The sequence below is a fragment of the Elephantulus edwardii genome, unplaced genomic scaffold (assembly GCF_000299155.1).
Source record: "Elephantulus edwardii isolate Elephantulus edwardi_28Jun2011 unplaced genomic scaffold, EleEdw1.0 scaffold00055, whole genome shotgun sequence".
Taxonomy (NCBI): Eukaryota; Metazoa; Chordata; class Mammalia; order Macroscelidea; family Macroscelididae; genus Elephantulus; species Elephantulus edwardii.
Window position 1 is genome coordinate 9,988,914 of NW_006399805.1, and position 19,332 is coordinate 10,008,245.

Sequence of the window (19,332 nt, forward strand, 5' to 3'; positions counted from 1 at the left end):
GTTTTACAGCCTCTGAAAACCCGCCGGAGGGTCAGCTATGGGTCAGTTCCCACCGGATGGTGCACAGAAAACCAAGGCCATGAGCGAGCAGGCAGTCCTGATGGCCACACTCTTCCTCAGTACTGGACGCAGGAGTATGTGATGGTGAGTGAACCAGCTGTGGAGCCCATGGGGACAGAAGCCACTTCCTTAAATGCAGGCTGATCACCATCTACTGTTCTGTGCGGATCTGCTGAGCCATGTCCGGCTGCTTATGGCTAATGAATCTGGTCACTGCTGTCTCCCTGTGCGTGAGAACAGTACAGATGGGACAAAAGAGAGGTCGTATCTCACTCTAAGCCAGACTCTGCTGTCCCCTCCAAGTCCCCTTTCCGTGAGAGAAAAGGACACAGGGCATCCTGTCTCCCCGCCTTCTGACCAAGTCCAGGACTGGCTCTGCCCAGATCCTGCAATAACGGTTTTGGTCCCTTCCCTAAAGCTTTAACTCAGTCAAGTGAGGGGCTAACACTGCCAACGTAACCCCACAGCACCTGCCCTTTAAAGCTGACACTGGTCATGCCAAAGTTGGATTTACCAGCTTGGGTACAGGATGGGCGCTGCCTACAAACTTAATCCACAAAAATAAGTTCTATTTCCATCTCTATAGCAAAATAAAAGAAAGGCAGGTAACTAGATAGATTTATGGCTGAAATATAAAAAATGTAGAGACCTCAGATCAGGACGTACCTGGGGAAAGGAACACTGTGTCCTGGATCCCTCACACTGTCTACAGGAACCCAATCAGCACAGTGAGACAGAGGACAGGAAGGTGGGTGAGGTCAGTCACGCTCCGTCTGGACAGGCGCCGCCCCTGCTCGTGCTCTGGTCTCCTGCAGACAGCGACCAGTGGGCCACTTCTGGCTGGCACCTGGGGAGCTTCAGAGTAAGTCCCCTCACTCTGGGCTCAAAGGCTCACACCCATAAGCACTGGAGATGCAATCCACCAAGCCCGGGAATGGAGACAGAGACTTGTCTAAAAAGGTACGTCCAGGAGCAGCCAGGGGAGACACTGGCACAGACTCTCACCTCTTCAGGACATTACAGACAGAAAGGGAATCTTGTCATCTTGCTGAGTACAAGAAGGCAAAGCCACAGCACCTACCACCCTATTTCCTCCCCATAAAAATCAATGTTCTCTTAACTGCCTGTATGTTCTTTGCAGGAACCTGTAAAATGCTCTAGTGTCAGAAATGGGATATTCCCAGACTCCAATCCCAGAATATGTGAGGTCATGGGGGCAAGGAGAGGACAATGGACGCCGTCACAGGAAAACGAAACCGGTGTGGAAGGGAAACCGCCTCAAGAAGAGAAATGAAACTTGAAGTGCGGCCGCACACCTGGGCTGACACTGTAGGAAGCACCATTCGACCCACACATCATATTCTCTCTCTCTCTCTCTCTCTCACACACACACACACACACACACACACACACACACACATACACACTCCAACATGCTTGTTCTGAACAACCTGATGTAACATAACCAAACCTGCTGTCGACAAGTTGCCCCCAGGCCAGCAAGCCCCAGGAGAGCTCCGGCCCCTGGCCTTCCAAAGCTGGACGTGCAGTGGGAGCCGGGCGCTGCGTCATCTTCCTCCCACGAGGGCCGGTGGGTTTGAACTGTCAGACTTTTGTCAAGCTGCTGAGCACTAACCACCGAGCCACAAGGCTCCTTGACAAGAGTATGAACCTATTATGTTACAGTGCAGTAGGATGCAGATTTGATTCAACAAGTCAGATCAGAGCTTCAAGCAGCCAGGTACACACACCAAGTATCAGGAGAGAGACCTGTGTGGCAGCCGCCAGTCCTGACCTCCCACACCGGCGGAGACCCTCCCTCGGCAGGAGCAACACACATCTGGTGACACCAGAGACGTGACGACTCGACCGGGCATCATCCTGCACCCGGGGACAGACGTTAAAGCTGTTCTCTTTGGGACCCATACATCACCAGCAGACATAAAAATGCAAGGGCCTGCTCTTTCTCCACAGAAGAAACTGGCCGTCGGGCCCATAAAAGGTGGGTCTTCGCTGTGGGTCCCACGCTGGCGGGGTCCCTCTGCAGAGTGGCCTCACGGGTGGCGAGTGCAGGGAAGGGCGGGGCTCAGAGAACGGAAGTGGCTAACAGTATGCACCTTGGAAGTTAGCAAAAGCGAAGCGAATAGCTTATAAAAAACACATGAAATATATAAAATAAAATGATTTTCATATACATCTTAATTTAAAATAATTAATGCATCAAATCCCTGTTTAAGACTTTAACCTGAATAGCAGATTTCAGAGTCCAGACTGGTCACGGCTGCCGTGGCTTCCCACGCATCACACACACGCTATCAAAAATAATTTAAAAACCTTCACATTGGTAATCTAAATTAGTGAGATAGTTCTCCAGAAATCTTCCAAATAAATAGCTTTAAAAAAAAAGAAAGAATTTAAAGATTGTTAACTTTAAAAAAAATCTGTTAAATAAATTATCAATAATTCTTTACCCTACCACTGAAAAGAAACCAAGATACTACCAACAACAGAATGAACTTCAAGCCCTGACACGAGACCCACTCCAGTTCAAGGTCTCGTTTAAGGTTCTCTTCTCCCCACCAGGTCGACGTTATTGCTGAGAGGTGTGGCACAGTGAAAATGCAGCATCGTCCCCGGGCAGTGTCCTCTCCTGGTCGAGCACAGGGGACACTGGTGAGCGCCAGGCTCTGGCCCCTCCGCCCGTAGGGCACGGTGGCTGCACCCGCAGATGTGTCACACAAAGAAACGTGCATGGCCATTTCTGTTCAACTTCAGGATCTTCCCGAGACGCTGCTTGGCAGTCGCCATGCCTTTTTTGGGACGCTTCCCTGAAAGACACAGATGGCAACAGGACCTCAAAAGCAGCCTCCTGATGGAAAAGGAGCCTCCAGCCCAAGGGGCCATGTCACACTCGGAGCTGTGTTCCCAGGACCCCACGACCATCTCACTACGGCAGGACCGAAGCCAGCCTGCAGCCGACCACAGGGCCTCTTGGGCCGAGATTGTCAGGGCCTGAACGTGAGGACTCAGCAGATCAAAGGGCCCACAGTCCCAAGTGAGCCGTCTCCCCCATCAGTGCTCACCGTGGCCCCAGCTCAGGGACCTGGCAGCCTAAATCTCACTGCTTCTCCCTTGGTACCTGGGTCAGACCACCTCACAGTCCCAAGGCCACTGAGCCTATCGTTCCCCTAGTTTAGCTGGTCCCTCTAGTGCCCCACCAAGACTCGCCCCCTCCTCTAGAAAGCTCCCTGTGCTCAGGGCCAGTGGGGTGCCCTCCCTTCGCCCCCACGGCAGCCTGTATCCTCACAGCTCCTCAGCAGGAAGGGGCCACCGACACGCCCGCTCATCACCTGTGATGGTGGTGACAGTACCTTTTGTCGCCTGGTTGCTGATGGGCGGAGGGTTGGATGCAGGTCTCTTGGTGGGGTGGAGGGGCAACGAGAACGATGAGTCCCCGGCTGGTTGCTCTGGGCTAAGGCTGCCACTGCTGACCTGGCAAGGGCCCGGGGCCACGCCAGCGCTCTGCATGCACTTCCCGGTTGGAAGGCCCAGCCCGCTGCTGTCCACATGGCTCCTGCTCTGTCCTTTCTGGGGGAGCTCTGAAGGACCTTCCTTCTTGAGGACCCTGTGGCCTCTATTCAGGTCCTGAGGAAAGAGAGGAGCCAGGCTGAGCTCTCACATGTCCAGATGAGCAGCGGCTGTCGCCTGTCTGGCCTCAGTCAAACAACAGACTTGGCTTTTGCTGACCGAGACTAGCCTGTCCTCCTGACAGTCACCTCAGTCTGGACACCCGGGAGCTGAGAAGGCATCAACTCCTGAAGCGGCCTTGTGACTGAAGTCACAAAGTTGGAGAGAAAGCCAACAGCGGGGACTTGCTCACATGGTACCCTCCCTCCGCCCTCAGAGACCCGAGACAGGCCTCCTGGACCCACCACCCCAGCACCCCGCCAACTCTGCATGCAGCTGTGGTGCTGGCTTCCCAGAGCCCGAGCCTGGGAACAAAACACCAACGTTAATGACTATTCTAAATCTCCTCTTAATGTTCCAACCTTCAACCAACCTGAGGATTCAATCTGGAAGTTGTGTCAAATTGTTTAATCCAGGAAGAAGCCCTCAAATCATGATCACTGGTCTTGATGTGGAATCCTAAAGAGACAATTTCCTCAAATTAGCTCCACACACACTAGGTCCTAGAGGGCAGCTGGCTTTGTGCTCAGAACCACATGAGTCCTTTAACCCTTTAAACACATCTTCACACCACATGCCTCTCTGACTGAAAACGCCAGCTGCCCACACTTGCTGCCCATCCCTCAGTCCCTGGCAGCCTCCTGGGGCAGACTATGCCAGATGCCGGAGGGCCCACCATCTGACTTCCGGCACTCAGTTACAGACATCACACCAAATGGAACACACGCCCTCTAAAACGAGTTTATCTTCATATGGAATAGAGGCAGTTTGTCTAAATCTCACACGATGTCCATAAGAACATGTTGTTTTCAAGGAACTTAAGAGATTATGGGAAGCCATTGGGCACACCTGCTCTCAAGGACCTCTCTGAAGAGCTAACGTGAGAAGACGTCACTTTTTTGAAGACCAAGGTGTGCCTTACCAGGCAGGGTATTTTAGCTGCTTCATTTACATCTAACGGTTGGACAAGGAGCAGGAAGACTGAAGAACTGAGACCTGTGACTCTGACAGTCGGGAACATACTGTGGACAACCAAAAGGTCGACCACGTCTGCCTCGGAGGAAGCACAAGCGGTGCCCTTAGAGACAGGAAGCTGAGCCTGTCGCATGTCTCTGAGGTACACTGTCAGGAGGTGTCGGCCATTGGAAAGGTAGGTGGTCAGCGGAAGACAAGACCCGCAGGGAGATGGGCTGACACGCGGCTCCCACACAGCGACTGCGACGGGGAGGACCGGGCAGGGCAGTGCTCTGACGTGTGGTCACTATGAATGAGCATCTCATCAAGGACAATCACCTCTGACCTAGGTCACGTGCTCCTGCACAGGGATTGAGAGTCTGTGTCCTTACCGCCCGCCGTGGGTCTGTCGGGCCGGCACAACGGCCTGGCCTCATGGTCACTGCTGGGGCAGCTGCCAGCATCCCGGATGGCTTTGGGGTCTGGGCTACCGCCATCCACGGTGCCCAGTGGCCTCTGCGGGCAGGGCGAGTAGCGCAGCCCCGCCATGGATAGCATGCCCTGGATGGCTTCTTCCTCGGTGCTGGTCGAGGTAGGACATTCCCTGGAGGGCAGACAATCAGAGGTGAGTGCCGAGTCGTCTCTGTGGCATTGCAGTCAGATCGAAACCAAGAAATGTCCCTGTGTCAAGGCACCACGGAGCAGTAAGACGTCCCCATTGCAAGCTCACCTTTTCACAGGAATCTCACTTCTAGACAGCTCCTGGGTCTTCTGAAGGAAGCTCTTCATGGTATTCGATTTCTCCTTAAAGTTGGATGTTATTTCTTGTTTCTTCTCATCACCTGAACTTTCAGACTCTTCAGTGGTAAAATGATTTTTCTGAGGTAACAGATCATTAAATGGAAGCACAGTTACATAAGACTGAGCAAATTAACAACAACAACAAAAAGACAGTCCATTTGGGAAAGCTAAGAGTCCAAGTTATTACGGAATCATTGTCTCTGAAACACCACAGGGGCGTCTTGGTGGCACAGTCAGCAAGAAAGACATGCCACTAATCCAAGGGCCACCTACACCCCTCGGGAAGTTCAAACCCACCAATGGCTCCAGGGGAGACAGATGCCCCAGAAACCTGCCGGAGGGTCAGCTCTGAGCTGATTCCAACTTGACGGCAGCGTGAGAGGGAGGATGTGACATGAACTTGCTGATTCCAAGTCACGGTAACGTCCCGAAGGCTGTATCGTTATGGAAGCAGCCAGCCACATCTTTTTCCATAGGGAACAACTGGCAGGTTTGAACTGCCAACCTTTTGGTTAGCAGCCAAGCACTTTAACTCCTGCCAAGACTCACAAGAACACAAGCCCTTAATAAACACACAGTGTCAGTTCCTTTCTGGTAGATAAGGACTTCTCGTAGCGCAGTCCAGAGGGCGCTGTGTTGTGAACCCAATGGCTGCATCTCTCTGAGGTGAGAGCCCACCAGCTCTGAAGGAGGAAGGTGGGTAAGCTTCTCCTGGGCAATTTACAGCCCTGGAGGCCTGGTGAAGGGTTAGCCAGAGTCAGCCCTGACTCAACAGCAATGAGTGACAGTAAACCAAAATGTAACCTGCAATAAACATAAGGACGGTACAGGAGGACCCCACAACCATGTCCCAAACCAAACAGGAGGCACAGGCATCGAACACACCACAGTCCACCGGAGCCACGGGACTGAAAGCCTAAGAATGTTCCAGAACAGAGAGAAACACAGCCAGTGTCACAGAGCCATTCATGCAGACCTAAACGCCTGGCAGGGGAACCCCACTGAAACGCACCCCACGCAATCCCAAGAGGGGGAGACCTCGAGCTGCGGGAGAGGCCCCCAGATGTTGCCGTTTTCTGTAGCCCACGGGTGTGACCAGGGAGCAGACCCCGGCTGGACATACCAGTGCAGTGCAGTCGGGGCCAGAGTCTTCCGAATCAGAAATATCAGAATATTCTGATGGTCCGTTCCTGAGTTCTGACTTCACACCTGTAAGAAATCCTAGGAAAGAAGGGAACAGGAGAAAGGAGATAACATCAGAGCTCTGGAGGGCAGAGGTCACCCAGAGCCCACCCCACCGCGCACATCTTCCGATCGCTCTGTTCTCCGACTCAGCTGTTCTTATCCATTCTTTCCCCCTGAAGCTTTCCTCCCTAATTCACACAGGGTTAAAACAGGCGGCTCCTTGGAGGCAAGGATTCTGGGGCTTCGTGTGACATACTTTGGACATGTTGTGAGGAGAGACAGGTCTTTAGAGAGGGACATCATGCTTGGGAGGGTGGAGGGACGGTGCAGGAGAGGAAGGCCCTCTATGAGGTGGATTGATTCAGTGACTGGGGTAATCAGGATGGGTGTGTCAGAGACAGTGCGGTTGGCACAGGACAGAGCAGGGTTTAGGGCTGTTGTACATAGGGTCGCCATGAGTCGCAAGCGACTTGACGGCACTTAACAACAACAACAACAACTAAAGTATGTTCTCAAACACATGTGGAATCTACCGACTGACCACCTACCGTGTGGGGCTACATGTCGGTGTGCCGAGGGAGGAACTACTCAGACACACAGCTGGTCTCTTAATAAAGACATTCAAAACCAGCTTATTATTCACACACGGTGAAGAGACCTTCCCAAAGACCATCGCAGAAACCTACTGTTGAGCGATGTCTGGGATTCTTCTCTCTCCACCCCAGGCAGTCCCGAAGGCTCTTCGAGCTTCACTTTCATCTTCCGCGTCCTCCTTCTGTCCTCCTCACTCTCACTGTCCGCCGTATAAAGGCTCGAGTCTGAGAAGGGCTGTCTCTCATCTCTGTGTCATGGGAGCAAAATTGCGTCAGGGTGCAGGGCAGCTCTCCCAGCCTCTCGCCCCCAAGTCCACAGCCGGCTGTAGGATCCAGCAAGCGGGGAGCCCACTAAACCAACCAGCCTGCTTCTGAGACCTACTTTACATACTTGACTATCCTCCCGTTGGTCAGCAGTAATCGGAGGTCATTATCTTTCGCTCTCCCGTCAGGAACCGTGGAAGACGGCTGTAGGTGTTTGTTGAACTTCCCATTCAGCTTAGGGCTCAAGACAACCTGAAAGTACAGACGCGGAGCCTGTTCAGCCTGTGCCCGCAACACAGCACCCGGCCGAGGGCTGCAGGGGACGCCCGGCCGAGGGCTGCAGGGGACACAAGGCCGAGGGCTGCAGCGGACGCCTGGCCGAGGGCTGCAGGGGACGCCCAACCGAGGGCTGCAGAGGATGCTTGGCCAAGTGGCTGAGGACTGCCGGGGACGCCTGCCCCCTCACTCCACCAGCCCTGTGGGAGCCCGAACAGAGGGCAGGAGAGTGAGTGAGCCCAGGGCAGAGCACTCACCTCCTCCCAGGGACACATCTCCAGCCGTCTGAGGACCTCCCTCGTGTGCAGCTCCAAGATGTCCAGGTTGGAAGGAGTCCGCACGGTGTGATCGCGGAGCCTCCGCATCTTCCGTCGGGAGTGGTATGGGGAGGCCGCTTCGTTTGAGGGGCGAGAAAGCGGACACACAGTAGGAATTCCCTGAGATTTAACTGGTCTGCTGTGTTCCTCCTTAAGAGTTAAATCAGAGCATGGTTAGGGTGGCATGCCTCTGCCCAGGCCATTCAACAGGTCAAGTGCAGAGACCAGTCCATTTTATCATGTACGTGGAACCGGCACACAGGACAACCGCTCAGCTGGATCCTGCCCCCGACACCATGTGAGAGACAGCTGGGACACCACCCTAAGGACCACGTGGAAGTCCCCAGTGTAGTGGATGTACCCCCTGATCATGATGACCGGGCCGTGTCCCACGGTGGAGTGGACAGGGCACAAGGCAGTGAGCTGATGTCACTGTTAACGGTTTAAGCTGCCTCCAGTCTAACAGAAACGAAATTCTTGCGATGCAAATTCTTTCACATACGCTCGTGACAACCATTAATTAATAATCATCAATGATTATTTGGAAATTCTCTATAAGGCCCATCCATCACTGAAAGAACAGTCTGCTCTCCCCAAGAGGGTCCCTTCTCCGGGGCGGCCACTGACTCTAAGAGCTATATGCCTTTTTAACCCTTTCAGTTATTTGCTTCCAAAGATCTTTTCTTTCTGGTGACCACTGACAAGACCAAGCTTATACTCACTCATTCACAATTTCCACATTCACAATTCAATGTGGAAGATATTGCTGGAACACAACTGAGAATTATGTAAACTACTCTCTCCCGGTGAATGGTGAACCCAGCATTTAATGGCTCTGAGATGTGGCCCTTGGCCATACTCCAAACATGGCCCTGATCACAGCTCTAAAATCACCCAGCTGGCCTCCGTCCCCCCACTTAACTCCCTCAGTCCAAGCTACACACTGAAGGGCCACCTCTCTGAAGAACGACTTTAATTATAATGCCATTTCTTTAACAGCTAGGATAGCTTCTAATTATTAAATTAGAATATCGAATCACAGATTTTATGGGCTTTTAAACAAAATGCACTTCTCTAACCCAGAGGCTTTCCTATTTTCTATAGTCATGTGGCTCGCCAGGCCCTGCCCAGCTCCCCAGGCTCCCCTGACCAACACCCAGTCCCCTCCTCCAATCACAGAGCAGCTTTTATCTCAGGAGAGCTGACTGTTGCTCCTCCAAAGGACAGACAGCAACATTTATACACCGGCCTCACGCTTACCTCTATTGCTCGAATTACTTTAGAAAGTTCTTTAATAAGATGTCCAGGTCTAACGTTGTCTGGAATTTCAAAGGCATGTTCGGATACAAGCTGTATTTGGGTCAACAGAGATAAGGAAGCTGAAGTTACTTCTCTGTTAACACAAGTGAGTTATCCAGCTTTTATGGCAAACCCACTGGTGCCGATTCGGACCCTGGTGACCCTCACTGGGGTTTCCAAGCTGGACAAGCTGACAGAGACTGCCATCTTTCTCCTGCCGAGTGGATGGGGGATTCAAACCACTGACCTTTCCGCTAGCAGTGGGCCATGCTCTTACTTCGCTTCACGCAGCTCATGTAACTCCACTTATGAAACTCTTAGGCTGGGTTGCAGGTTGACACATCTTGCCCTAAACTTTGCTTTATATTGGGAGGTAAGGGATCCTGCAACCCAAATCTTAGAACCTGCTATATTCTAACCACGGTTGTTGTTATGTACCACTGAGTCAGGACCGATCTCAAAGCTGAGCCTCCCGTGGGTTTTCAGAGGCTGTGGATCGTACTAGAGGAGACTGTCCCTCTTTCTCTCCTGAAGCAGCTGGTGGATTTGAACTGTATGCCTTTGGGTGGGCAGTGTAACTCCTTACCATTGAGTCAGCAGAGCGCCCTTATTCTAACTCCTACATTACTAGCCAGCAGGGTAACTACTGAGCCCCACGCTGGATGCACCCCACGTGAGGAGAGGGAAGACAGCGGCACTAGAACCACCCCAGCTTCCTATGGTTCTGTCTGGCTTTCACCATGACAGTGGGTTCTGCTGGTGGGGCAGGAATGTCACAGGTGCGTGTCATGCCCTTCCGGTGGCCTCCTAGCCAATGGCATGCCATGTCCACCTGCTGCACTACAGGGCTGTTAATAAGCCCAAAAATTAAGACGAGGTCTACCAGGATGCATGAGAAGTGTCATTGATGAAATCTTTGCCCCTCAAATTTTATTCATCTTTTTACCGTCAAAGGCCAAACTGGAATTCGATCCCATCAGCAGGAGGAGGCACTCACTGAAAAGCTGACCAGCTGACTTAACTCTGTCCATTTCCATGATTAGTCCCCCACATCTGAGAATATTCTGGTTCTTTAGACATATTCAACATACTGGTTTCTACTTCCACTTTGTATTTTTCCTTTCTGTATAGCTTGTTAAACTAATAGCGACAAGTAACATGAACAGCTAGCTATGTGCCAGGCAAGACACTTATCTCGAGTCCTTCACAAGGGTTAAGTCACAGACTCCTCCCAAGGACGTGGTAGAGGAACTGCCACCTTCTGCATGTCACCACAGAACCCCAGGCTGAGGCTGGGCGACTCACTCATGTCCAAAAGCTCATCCAGCAGAGGGAAAGCCGAGCTTTTAATGCAAACATCTGTCTTCAGATGCCAGGCTCCGACTCGTGATGCTAAGCTGCCTCTCAAGTTAGAGAATTTAAAAGTTAAATATAAGCACCATGTTTTCTCCATGTCATGATGCTATAATCCATTTCAATATAACTATGGTACTGTGTGTAACATGCTAATAGTACTCATTTACATAAAATTCTGTCGTAGATTATTCCGCGAGGTTTGGAGCCTGGATCTATTACATTCGAGCCTCTAAGGGAGGAGCTGAAGCTGTATTCTTAGAAGGCTTAAAGGCAAAGCTGATTTTATGATACCTTTTGTTTATATTTTGCTGTATCATTTTTAATGTGTTCGTCTTTGCTTCTTAATCAGACAGTGATGTCTTTGAAAGACACGGTTTTTCTTTTCAGAATCTGCCCCCAGTTATTTGCACGGCGGGGTCCCTCACGTAACACCAACGTGGAAGGGAGTGGACATGATGAGGAAGACGACATACTCATTCCTGACTCCGAGTCCCTCTCGAGGAGGCATGTTCACCCTGACTGAACACCCAGGAAGCCGAAGAGGGACTCTATTTCCAGCAAGTTACGTGTCATGTATTAGAATGTTCCAGGCTGAGTTTCATGGGACGTGAAGGTGGGAGAGCAGCCTGTTCCTCAGGGGCTCACAAAGCTCGAGGCGCAGAAGCAGACAAGGTGGTCCTTCATACCTGATTTTCAGGTGTCATTACACAGCCACCGAAAAGGAAATTCCAGAGACGAGGGATGCACTCTTGAAGGCAGGGAGATTCAAATGCAAACCACCAGACATTTTAGTAAATATCGAAAGCTTTGCTCAAAGCCTCAACTCTCCTTTCGTTTATGTAAATCTAGCAGAATGGTTGAGAGACCTCTGGTGGCCTAAAGAGGAAGGAGCTGTGCTGTCAACTCAAAGGCAGGCAGTTCAAATCCACCCGGTGCTCTGGGGGTGAAGGATGGGTAATCTCTTCCTGTGCAACGTTCAGCTTCTGCACACCTGCTGGAGACTCAGCCGTGACTGGTCCCATCGCAACAGCACTGACTACCTGCCTGAGCAGTGACTCCAGCTTCTGGACACCTGCTGGAAGCGGAGCTGTGAGCTGGCCCCGCCTCAATGGCAATGACCTGCTTGAGCAGAGTGACTATAACTGCACGTGCAGGGACCCAGGTTTCGGGCCCAGCTCCAACAGTTACTACGAGCACGTTCCTTCAGCACTCAGAACCTCAGCTTTCCTAGCTATGCGCGGGCAGCGACAGCACCCCGCTCTCATGCAGGTGCTCTGAGGGTCACGTGAGGTCACATCTAGAAAGGCTCAGCACAGTCCCTGGTGCAGCATCATGTCTTGGCCATCTCCCTGGATGCACTCAAGGGACCATCTTCCAGAGCGACGTCAGTACCTCTGAACAGATTGTGTTGTATTTCAAGCATCATTTCCAATCCCTCAGCTACTACAGCTCTCAGGGCTGCCAAAGCCACATGAAGACAGTTTCCTAGGCTCTCCACATGGGTAAATAACTCGTATTTTACCAGGAGAAATGACTTACTTCTTTCTTCATCCACAGTTTTAAAGCAGTGTGCAGCGCTTTCACGCCCCGCACCAGGTAGGTCTGAGGCTGGAAACCGTCTTCTCTCAGCTCTGTGGGGAGGCAGGAGGGGGACAGCTGTCAGTTCTGACAGAAGACGACAGAGCGTCACTTCAGATTTTAATTCACCAATAGAAGGGGATCAACCTCCAAATTAACAGAAGAGACAAGAGAGGAGTTAAACAGTAAAATTACATCAAATGTACATTTATTAAATTTCTCATTAAAAGATTGGCTCACTGTGTTTAGAGAGAAACTTAAAACACATTCATAGCATCTAAACAATACAGACTACTTCTACATAGATGGAGAAGAGATATGAAGCTTTCAAATGAAAAGTGGTGTCATATACTATTCATTTCAAAGGAACAGTATATTTATAAACTACTACTAATAAAGCATCATTCATCTCATAGTAAGAAAATACACAAATTATAGCTATAAAAGCTTAGCCAGAAAAAACACAGGGAGGGGGCAGAGGAGGGCAGGGAGAAAAGTGCAACAATGAATAAATGGAAACCCAAAGTCTCTGTAAATTTTCATTAAAACTGGTAATAAAAACAGGGGGGAAACCCACAACACTTAAAAAATTAGTATGTACTTAAAGACATAAACTGCTAATACAGAAAATAATCGTCATAAAAAGGAGAAATAAAGCAATTCCGTAATCACAGTGGACTTAACACAAAGAAGATGCAACAAAAGAATCAGGCAGCTCCCGTGCACAGTTAACGGGCCCACGTCCCTGGGAAACACCTCGACCAGCATCTGCAAAGGGCATCGGTTCCCAGCCACACAAGCCACGGAACCATCTGTGAGTGAACTGCTCACTTGGGAAACCTATTTACTATGTTAGCTTTCATCTAAAGCACAAATAAGTGTTACTAAAATCAAGTGATTTTTTTGGGTGTTTTAACCAAATCGTGATTATCTAAAACTCAAAATATGTCATATGTGGTCCAAACTCAGACGCATTGAGGCAAGAGGGAAAGAGTCCATTCTGCCTCGGGCTGGTCCCTTCCCCAACCCGCAGGGGCTGCTAGCCGCCGACGTGCAACGAGGAGCCCACAGAAGAGCTGCCGCCGGCCGGCCGTCACTCACACAGCCCAACTGCTGTCAAGTCAGAAGACACTCGCAGCGGAAGCCCCAGCAGGCCTCTGGGGGCTGTAATCACACGGGCGGACACTATCCATCCTTCTCCCTCAGACAGCTGGTGGAATCACACCAGCCACCTACAGGTGAGCAGTGCAGCTCCCTACAGACGAGGCCACCAGAGCTCCCTCACTACAGCCTCGTGGGAAGCTAAAGATCAAGGGGTGGAAGAAAGACTAGAAGGTGTGGGAACAAGACCGCCCTGGACAGAAACCAGCTGATAACAACAGGTGTTATGGCCACAGGATCTAGGAGGCTGGACAGAATCCCTAGAACCGTCAGGCACCCTAAACAAATCTATTTTAAATTTTACCTAAAAATATCCTCCTGGTATTTTTCAAATTGTGATTTGAGTGGAAGTTTATAAGGTGCACTGGTTTTCCACCCCACCCCTCACAAGCGTGGTCTTGCCGATCCCCCAGTGTAACACACTCCCAGCTCATTCCCAGCTCCTGTCCCTCCCTGGCTGCTAAGTTTCCTTCCTGGGCAGACCCTGTGCTGACTGACTATTGGAAGGGGTGTGCTCCTCCCTGGGTGGCTGTTCACTCTATAGGCCTGGCTCACGTTTTATTGGAAGGTGAGTCACCGGGTGCCTTCAGGGCCACGCCTGACGGGGGACGAGGAGCCACAATCTCGGGGGTCCCACCATGTCTCTATCACATCGCCAGCTTGTATCTTATTGGTGATTCTGCCCCACATTTTCCTCTCACTCTGTCATGGACCTTCTCTTGTTCCTGTTACAAGAGCGATGATCTTAGACTGTTTCCGAATAGTCAGCAGTGGTGACCAGAACTATCTAGTTCTGGACTCAGGCTCATGGAGACTACTGGTCTATCATATCCAGAGCAAAGAAGACAGAACAAAACCAAAGGACTAACAGGCATGGACAACAGCGGTGTGTTAAAAAGGCCTTCCTGTAGGGAGACATGCTTACAACCAAATTCAGTATTTCTGAACCCTTGAAGGCCAAAAATAGACTTTGTTATTCTAACACTAAACAATTTGTTGCTCTAAGCACAAGACTGTTTTTCAGTGAACACTTTAATTTGTTCTAGAAGGTTGATGGGTGTCTCTCAGACACGAAGAAACAAAAACTGTGTACCACCTCAAGGGTGTGTGTGTGTGTGTGTGTGTGTGTGTGTGTGTGTGTGTGTAATGTGGAGACCCTGGGACAAAGGAGACAAGGGTGCTCTGAACAGCTCAGACTTGCTAGACCTGTAACCAGAGAGTTCAACCGTTAAATTTTCTTTCCAGAAAAGAAAGCCATTTGTGACGCTCTGCACATGTCCTTCTGCACATTCCCGCCCTCCCAGGCTGCGTTCGGGTAGGAAGATGGGCACTGTGACCAAGCAGCACTTACAGTCCACCGGGGCAGTCCTGCAGGCATGGAGAGCGCTTGCTAACGCTGCATGTGTCCATGAAGGACCCCGTGCTGGGACAGTGGCACGTGATGACCTGGTCTAAGGAGAAGGGACACTCCGCCCACTCACGAGGACACACCGTGCTTGCCACCCAGACATCAGCCTGCGTGCTGCACTGCCCAGGGGAGGTTTTGGGTCTGCTCCACTTTCCTTCCACACAGGGAAGTGGGTGTCTTTACAGGAAAAGACCGTAAATGACAGAACCATTTCAGCTGTGTGCATGCTGGTGCCGCTTCCATTCTATACAGATGCAGCAGATGCGTCACACAGACGGCAGCCTGGGAAAGCCTGAGGGGCAGCTCCGGGGCAGAACCGGGTCAGCAGACCCGCACTTTAATCTATCAGGCGTTCAGGACGGCCTTCCCACTGGTCGGCTGGAGCAGTTAGCACAGCAGCACAATGACAACGCCAGACGATCCAGAAGCAGCCATGCAAACACGGCATCTCTCCAGCTCACGTGCGTCAAGAGAAGAAAGGGGCAGACAGAACAACTTCCTGCTCGGACGCCTCACTGCTCAGAGGGCACTGACTCACACCAAATGCCGGAGCTCCAGTTCCAAGACTTTATGAGTTTCCAGAGAGGGACCTTTAAACGAATTTCCTTCCATTACAGAGTCAGAGGGTGACACCCCATCAGACTGCAGGCTGGTAAAGTGTGGGTCCTGAAAACAATCTTCTATCCTGACCCGCCAGCACAGCCTGTCACCCCCGAATCTTTGCAATGAACACCTAGGTGAGAGGATCGCTTTCCATCAACAGCTCTGTCATCTGGGACCCACAAAGGCTCCGACTCTCCGTGGGAGAAATCACGTATTTAAGAAACAATATGGGGTGGTGGTCACACCCTCTCTTTTGGGCAGGCGGCTGTGATTTCCAAGTATCATACAACATACAAACATTCACACAAACAACAGCGTGCATGACACCACAGATGCACACATCCTTACCCTTCAGGGTTTCCAGCAAGTTTTTGGCTACGAACCAACATATGGCTTCAAAGAAAGGAAATTTGAAAAGATCTGGTGTTTTTAGCCTTTTCTCCATCTCATAACACCTAGATGAACACAATTTGAAGAAATATTTCACATTAACATTTCAAAATCAAAAGTAAGCAACCAACGTCAAAAAGTAAATGCACCAGGCCCGCCAGGTAAAAACAGCCAGGCACTGTCTAGAACCAAACTGCCCCAGGTAGGCCAGGCAGGATGACAGCCTCCCCCAGTCCTTCAGGATGACAGTGAAGATGGCATCCCAGGTGTGCATGCAGCTCTACCAGACAACGCAGGACAAATCAAACTTGTGTGCTGAGAGAACAGCTCCCTGGACTGGACAAGGGCCACACCAGCAGGCCGGAGGGGATGCTTCAGTTCCCAGCATCTATGTGACTAGGCCACTCGGAAGGTGAGCAGGTGGGACCCACACTGGCCACTCTGGGGCTCTCTGTGGGGTCCCCCAAGCAGGCAGACACTCAGGAATTTTCTGCCCAGCATCAGCTCAGGTCCACAGCGCCCAGAGCCTCGGCCTGGAGTCCAGATCCAAGCTGCAGGAGCCAACGCGACTAGACGACCTCACAGACACATCACCTGTGCGTGTCGAGCGGCACACCGGTCAGTCGGCTTCCTGCCAGGTGCTTCTCCTGCTAGTGGGGGGTCTTCTTCACTGTGAGCACCTCTGCCTCCATCAGACTCTTAGGGGACAGTCACCCAGTGGTCACTGCCCAAGCAGGGAAAGCTGACATCCTAAGTGGGGCTGCTGTGCACCTGAGTCCGACTGGATGGCCGCCTTCGAGCGGTCATGGACACAGGAGGCCACAAGCACGTCACACGGTGTTAACAACCAGCAGACGTGCAGGTTCCCGCAGAACCCACTTTTTCATTCTTGACTTAAACACACTAAGCTCACCCCACCAGCATTCTCCAGGGTGACACTCTGGCTGTCCCTCCTCACTGCCTGCGCCTGTCTCCTCCCAGGTTCACCGCCTGACACCTGAGAGCAGGCCCTCCTCCTGAGAGGGCCGGCCCGTGGGCCCCGGGACTGACCTGAGCTGCATGCCGATGTTGAGGTTGTGCAGGAAGTTGCCCCCAAACGCCATGCAGTCCTGAGAGGTGAGCACAGCGTGGATCCACCCTGCAGCAGAAGACACGGGGCAACCACGGTTAGCACCTGGGCCACGTCGCACCACGGCTGGGGCCACTGCTGGGACATGTGCCCAAGCCAGCGCTGGGGGAGAGGCCAGCGCCCCCCACGGTCAACAGACTCACACACAGCTTCTGCACCCGTTCAGGCCGGCTCTGTGCTGAGGGCCGCGGCACAACACCAAAGTGAAGGACTCTGTAGCTGTCCTTGCCTCCGGGTTTAAAAGCAGCTCTCCCTTAAAGGGGTGACACCAGCCAAGGCACAGGAGCCTGGATCAGGAAAATGCCCTGGACTGGGAGCATGCCGCCCAGAGGTGTCACCCTGCAGGGCCTACACACGAGGTCCACGCAGACAGGAGACTGCAGAGCCTGTGGAGACCCTGCCCTGTGGAGACTGACCCCAGGGAGTGACAAGGCAGCCCTGCCACACAGAATCAGAGGGCTGAGGTCCGAGGAAGGGTGCCGACTCCACAGAAAAGGGTCTCTGTTGTTGTTGCTGTTGTGTGCCACTGAGTGGGAACCAACCCACGGCTGACTCCCCAGCAGGTCTTCAGAGACAGTTAATCACACAAGAGGTGACTGCCCATCCTTCTCTTACAGAGGAGCCAGTGGATTCGAACTGCGTGCCTCTGGGATAGCAGCACAGCTTCTTGCCACTAGGCCCCCAGGGCCTTCGTTATGACTCACTTTTTATAGTTCTGTGGAATGCTACATGTTACACTGCTAACCAAAAGGTCAGTGGTTCGATTCTACCAGGCATTCTAAGGACGAGTGCCAGAAGTCCCCTCTCGAAGATTCACAGCTTGGAGAGCTAATGGAGGGTCACTGGGGTCAGGGCAGTAGGCTGGACTGGGTTTCATGAAGCAGCGTTGGCAGGACTAACTGAAAGGTTAGCAGTTTGAGCCCACCAGCCCCATCACGGAGAAGGTGGAGGCAGAGTGCTTCTGAGAGGACCCCACCCGGGGCGACCGTCTGGGCCACCCTCCTCTGGCCTCCAAAGTTACCATGATCAGATGGGTCTTCTGATTTATGCTAAGTTATGATTTCTTTGCCCATTAAAAAAAAAAAGCTTTAAAAAGGAATGATTTCTGCGAGCTGATGCCTAATTTCTTAAAGAACTGTCCACAGAACACAGATAAAGACTTCCCATCAAGCAAATCCACATGTACACGTGTCTGCACGCATACACCTGCTTTCAGTCCCATTCTTTTCTTGCTGTATTTAACAGAGTAAGAAAAGCGGTCTGACCTAAGTGGTGATCATGTATGTGCCCAGAGGGCCATGGCCTTGGCACAGCGTCTCCTCGCCTTCCCGCATTCTGGTTCAGGCCCCGCAGACACACGGTGACGCAGCACTCTACAACAAACTACCTGAATTTCATCTTTTACATCAAGAGCAGGTTCAGATTTACAAGGGCTTGTGGGGACACAAAGCGCTCCATCCAGCCCCTCCCCTCCCCCTCTTTCTCACAGGCTGGTTTTCTGAAGTGATTTATATGTAGGAGCCGGGGTGCCATCTCTCTCTCTCTCTGTCTCTCTCACACACCCACCCCACCCCCCAGAGGTGAGGCAGCCCGACAGCTCTGCACAACACTCACAGAGCTCCCTTCAGACCACACCCAGACACTGACATCCACAGGCAACCTACAGGTGCTGTCACAGACGTGGAGAACCGGCCCCTGGCCCAGCTGGGAATGGGAGAGGAGGTGGGGTGTGGGGGCTGGGGAGAGCCTCACCTGTGGGAACAAATAAGGTGTGTCCCTGCTTCACCACACACTTGTAGCAACTGTCCACCTTCTCTCCGAAGAACACCTCACTCTGGGTCACAGAGGAGCTCCAAGATTCATAGAGGGCCAAGTTCTCATCTGTTGGTTTTATTAAGTAAAAAATCTTCTCACCCTAGAAGCAAGCAATCGCACGGATTTTGATAAAGTGTGTGCCATCTTTAGGATGGCCTAGGTTCCCCTAGGCAACACTGAAGACACCAGGTCTCACTACTGCCATTACTCAACATCTTCCCCAATGGGACGGGCAGCAGTCGGGGAGCACTAGAGGTCCCAGGACGAGAAGGGAGCTGAGCAGTGACAAGGACCCCACGCGCCAGGCCCGTTACAGTCACTGTGGCCACCCTGTCCTCTTTCAAGATCCACACTGTGACGAAATCTTAAACTCTCCAGGCAAACTTCCTTCCGTGACCTAAGCTGCTGCTTGTTTCCTCATGAAGAAAAAGGGAGGCCAGGGTTGGAGGCCTCAGG

At 51.8% G+C, this 19,332-nt stretch overlaps 1 protein-coding gene across 1 annotated transcript in view; it reads right to left on the reverse strand.

Annotated features, from left to right (window-relative positions):
- Positions 1–2,793: 2,793 nt before the first annotated feature.
- KDM7A (lysine (K)-specific demethylase 7A) overlaps positions 2,794–19,332 on the reverse strand; it is a 30,615-nt gene continuing 14,076 nt past the window's right edge. Inside the window, exons 7-20 of the mRNA XM_006887225.1 lie at positions 18,814–18,976; positions 16,983–17,070; positions 15,891–15,997; positions 12,332–12,423; positions 9,398–9,487; positions 8,078–8,287; positions 7,672–7,796; positions 7,374–7,528; positions 6,626–6,723; positions 5,432–5,580; positions 5,094–5,305; positions 4,121–4,206; positions 3,432–3,705; positions 2,794–2,888 (exon numbers count right to left, since the gene is read on the reverse strand). Coding sequence (XP_006887287.1) covers positions 2,794–2,888; positions 3,432–3,705; positions 4,121–4,206; positions 5,094–5,305; positions 5,432–5,580; positions 6,626–6,723; positions 7,374–7,528; positions 7,672–7,796; positions 8,078–8,287; positions 9,398–9,487; positions 12,332–12,423; positions 15,891–15,997; positions 16,983–17,070; positions 18,814–18,976 — 1,944 coding nt within the window. The remainder of the gene's footprint in view (positions 2,889–3,431; positions 3,706–4,120; positions 4,207–5,093; positions 5,306–5,431; positions 5,581–6,625; positions 6,724–7,373; positions 7,529–7,671; positions 7,797–8,077; positions 8,288–9,397; positions 9,488–12,331; positions 12,424–15,890; positions 15,998–16,982; positions 17,071–18,813; positions 18,977–19,332) is intronic.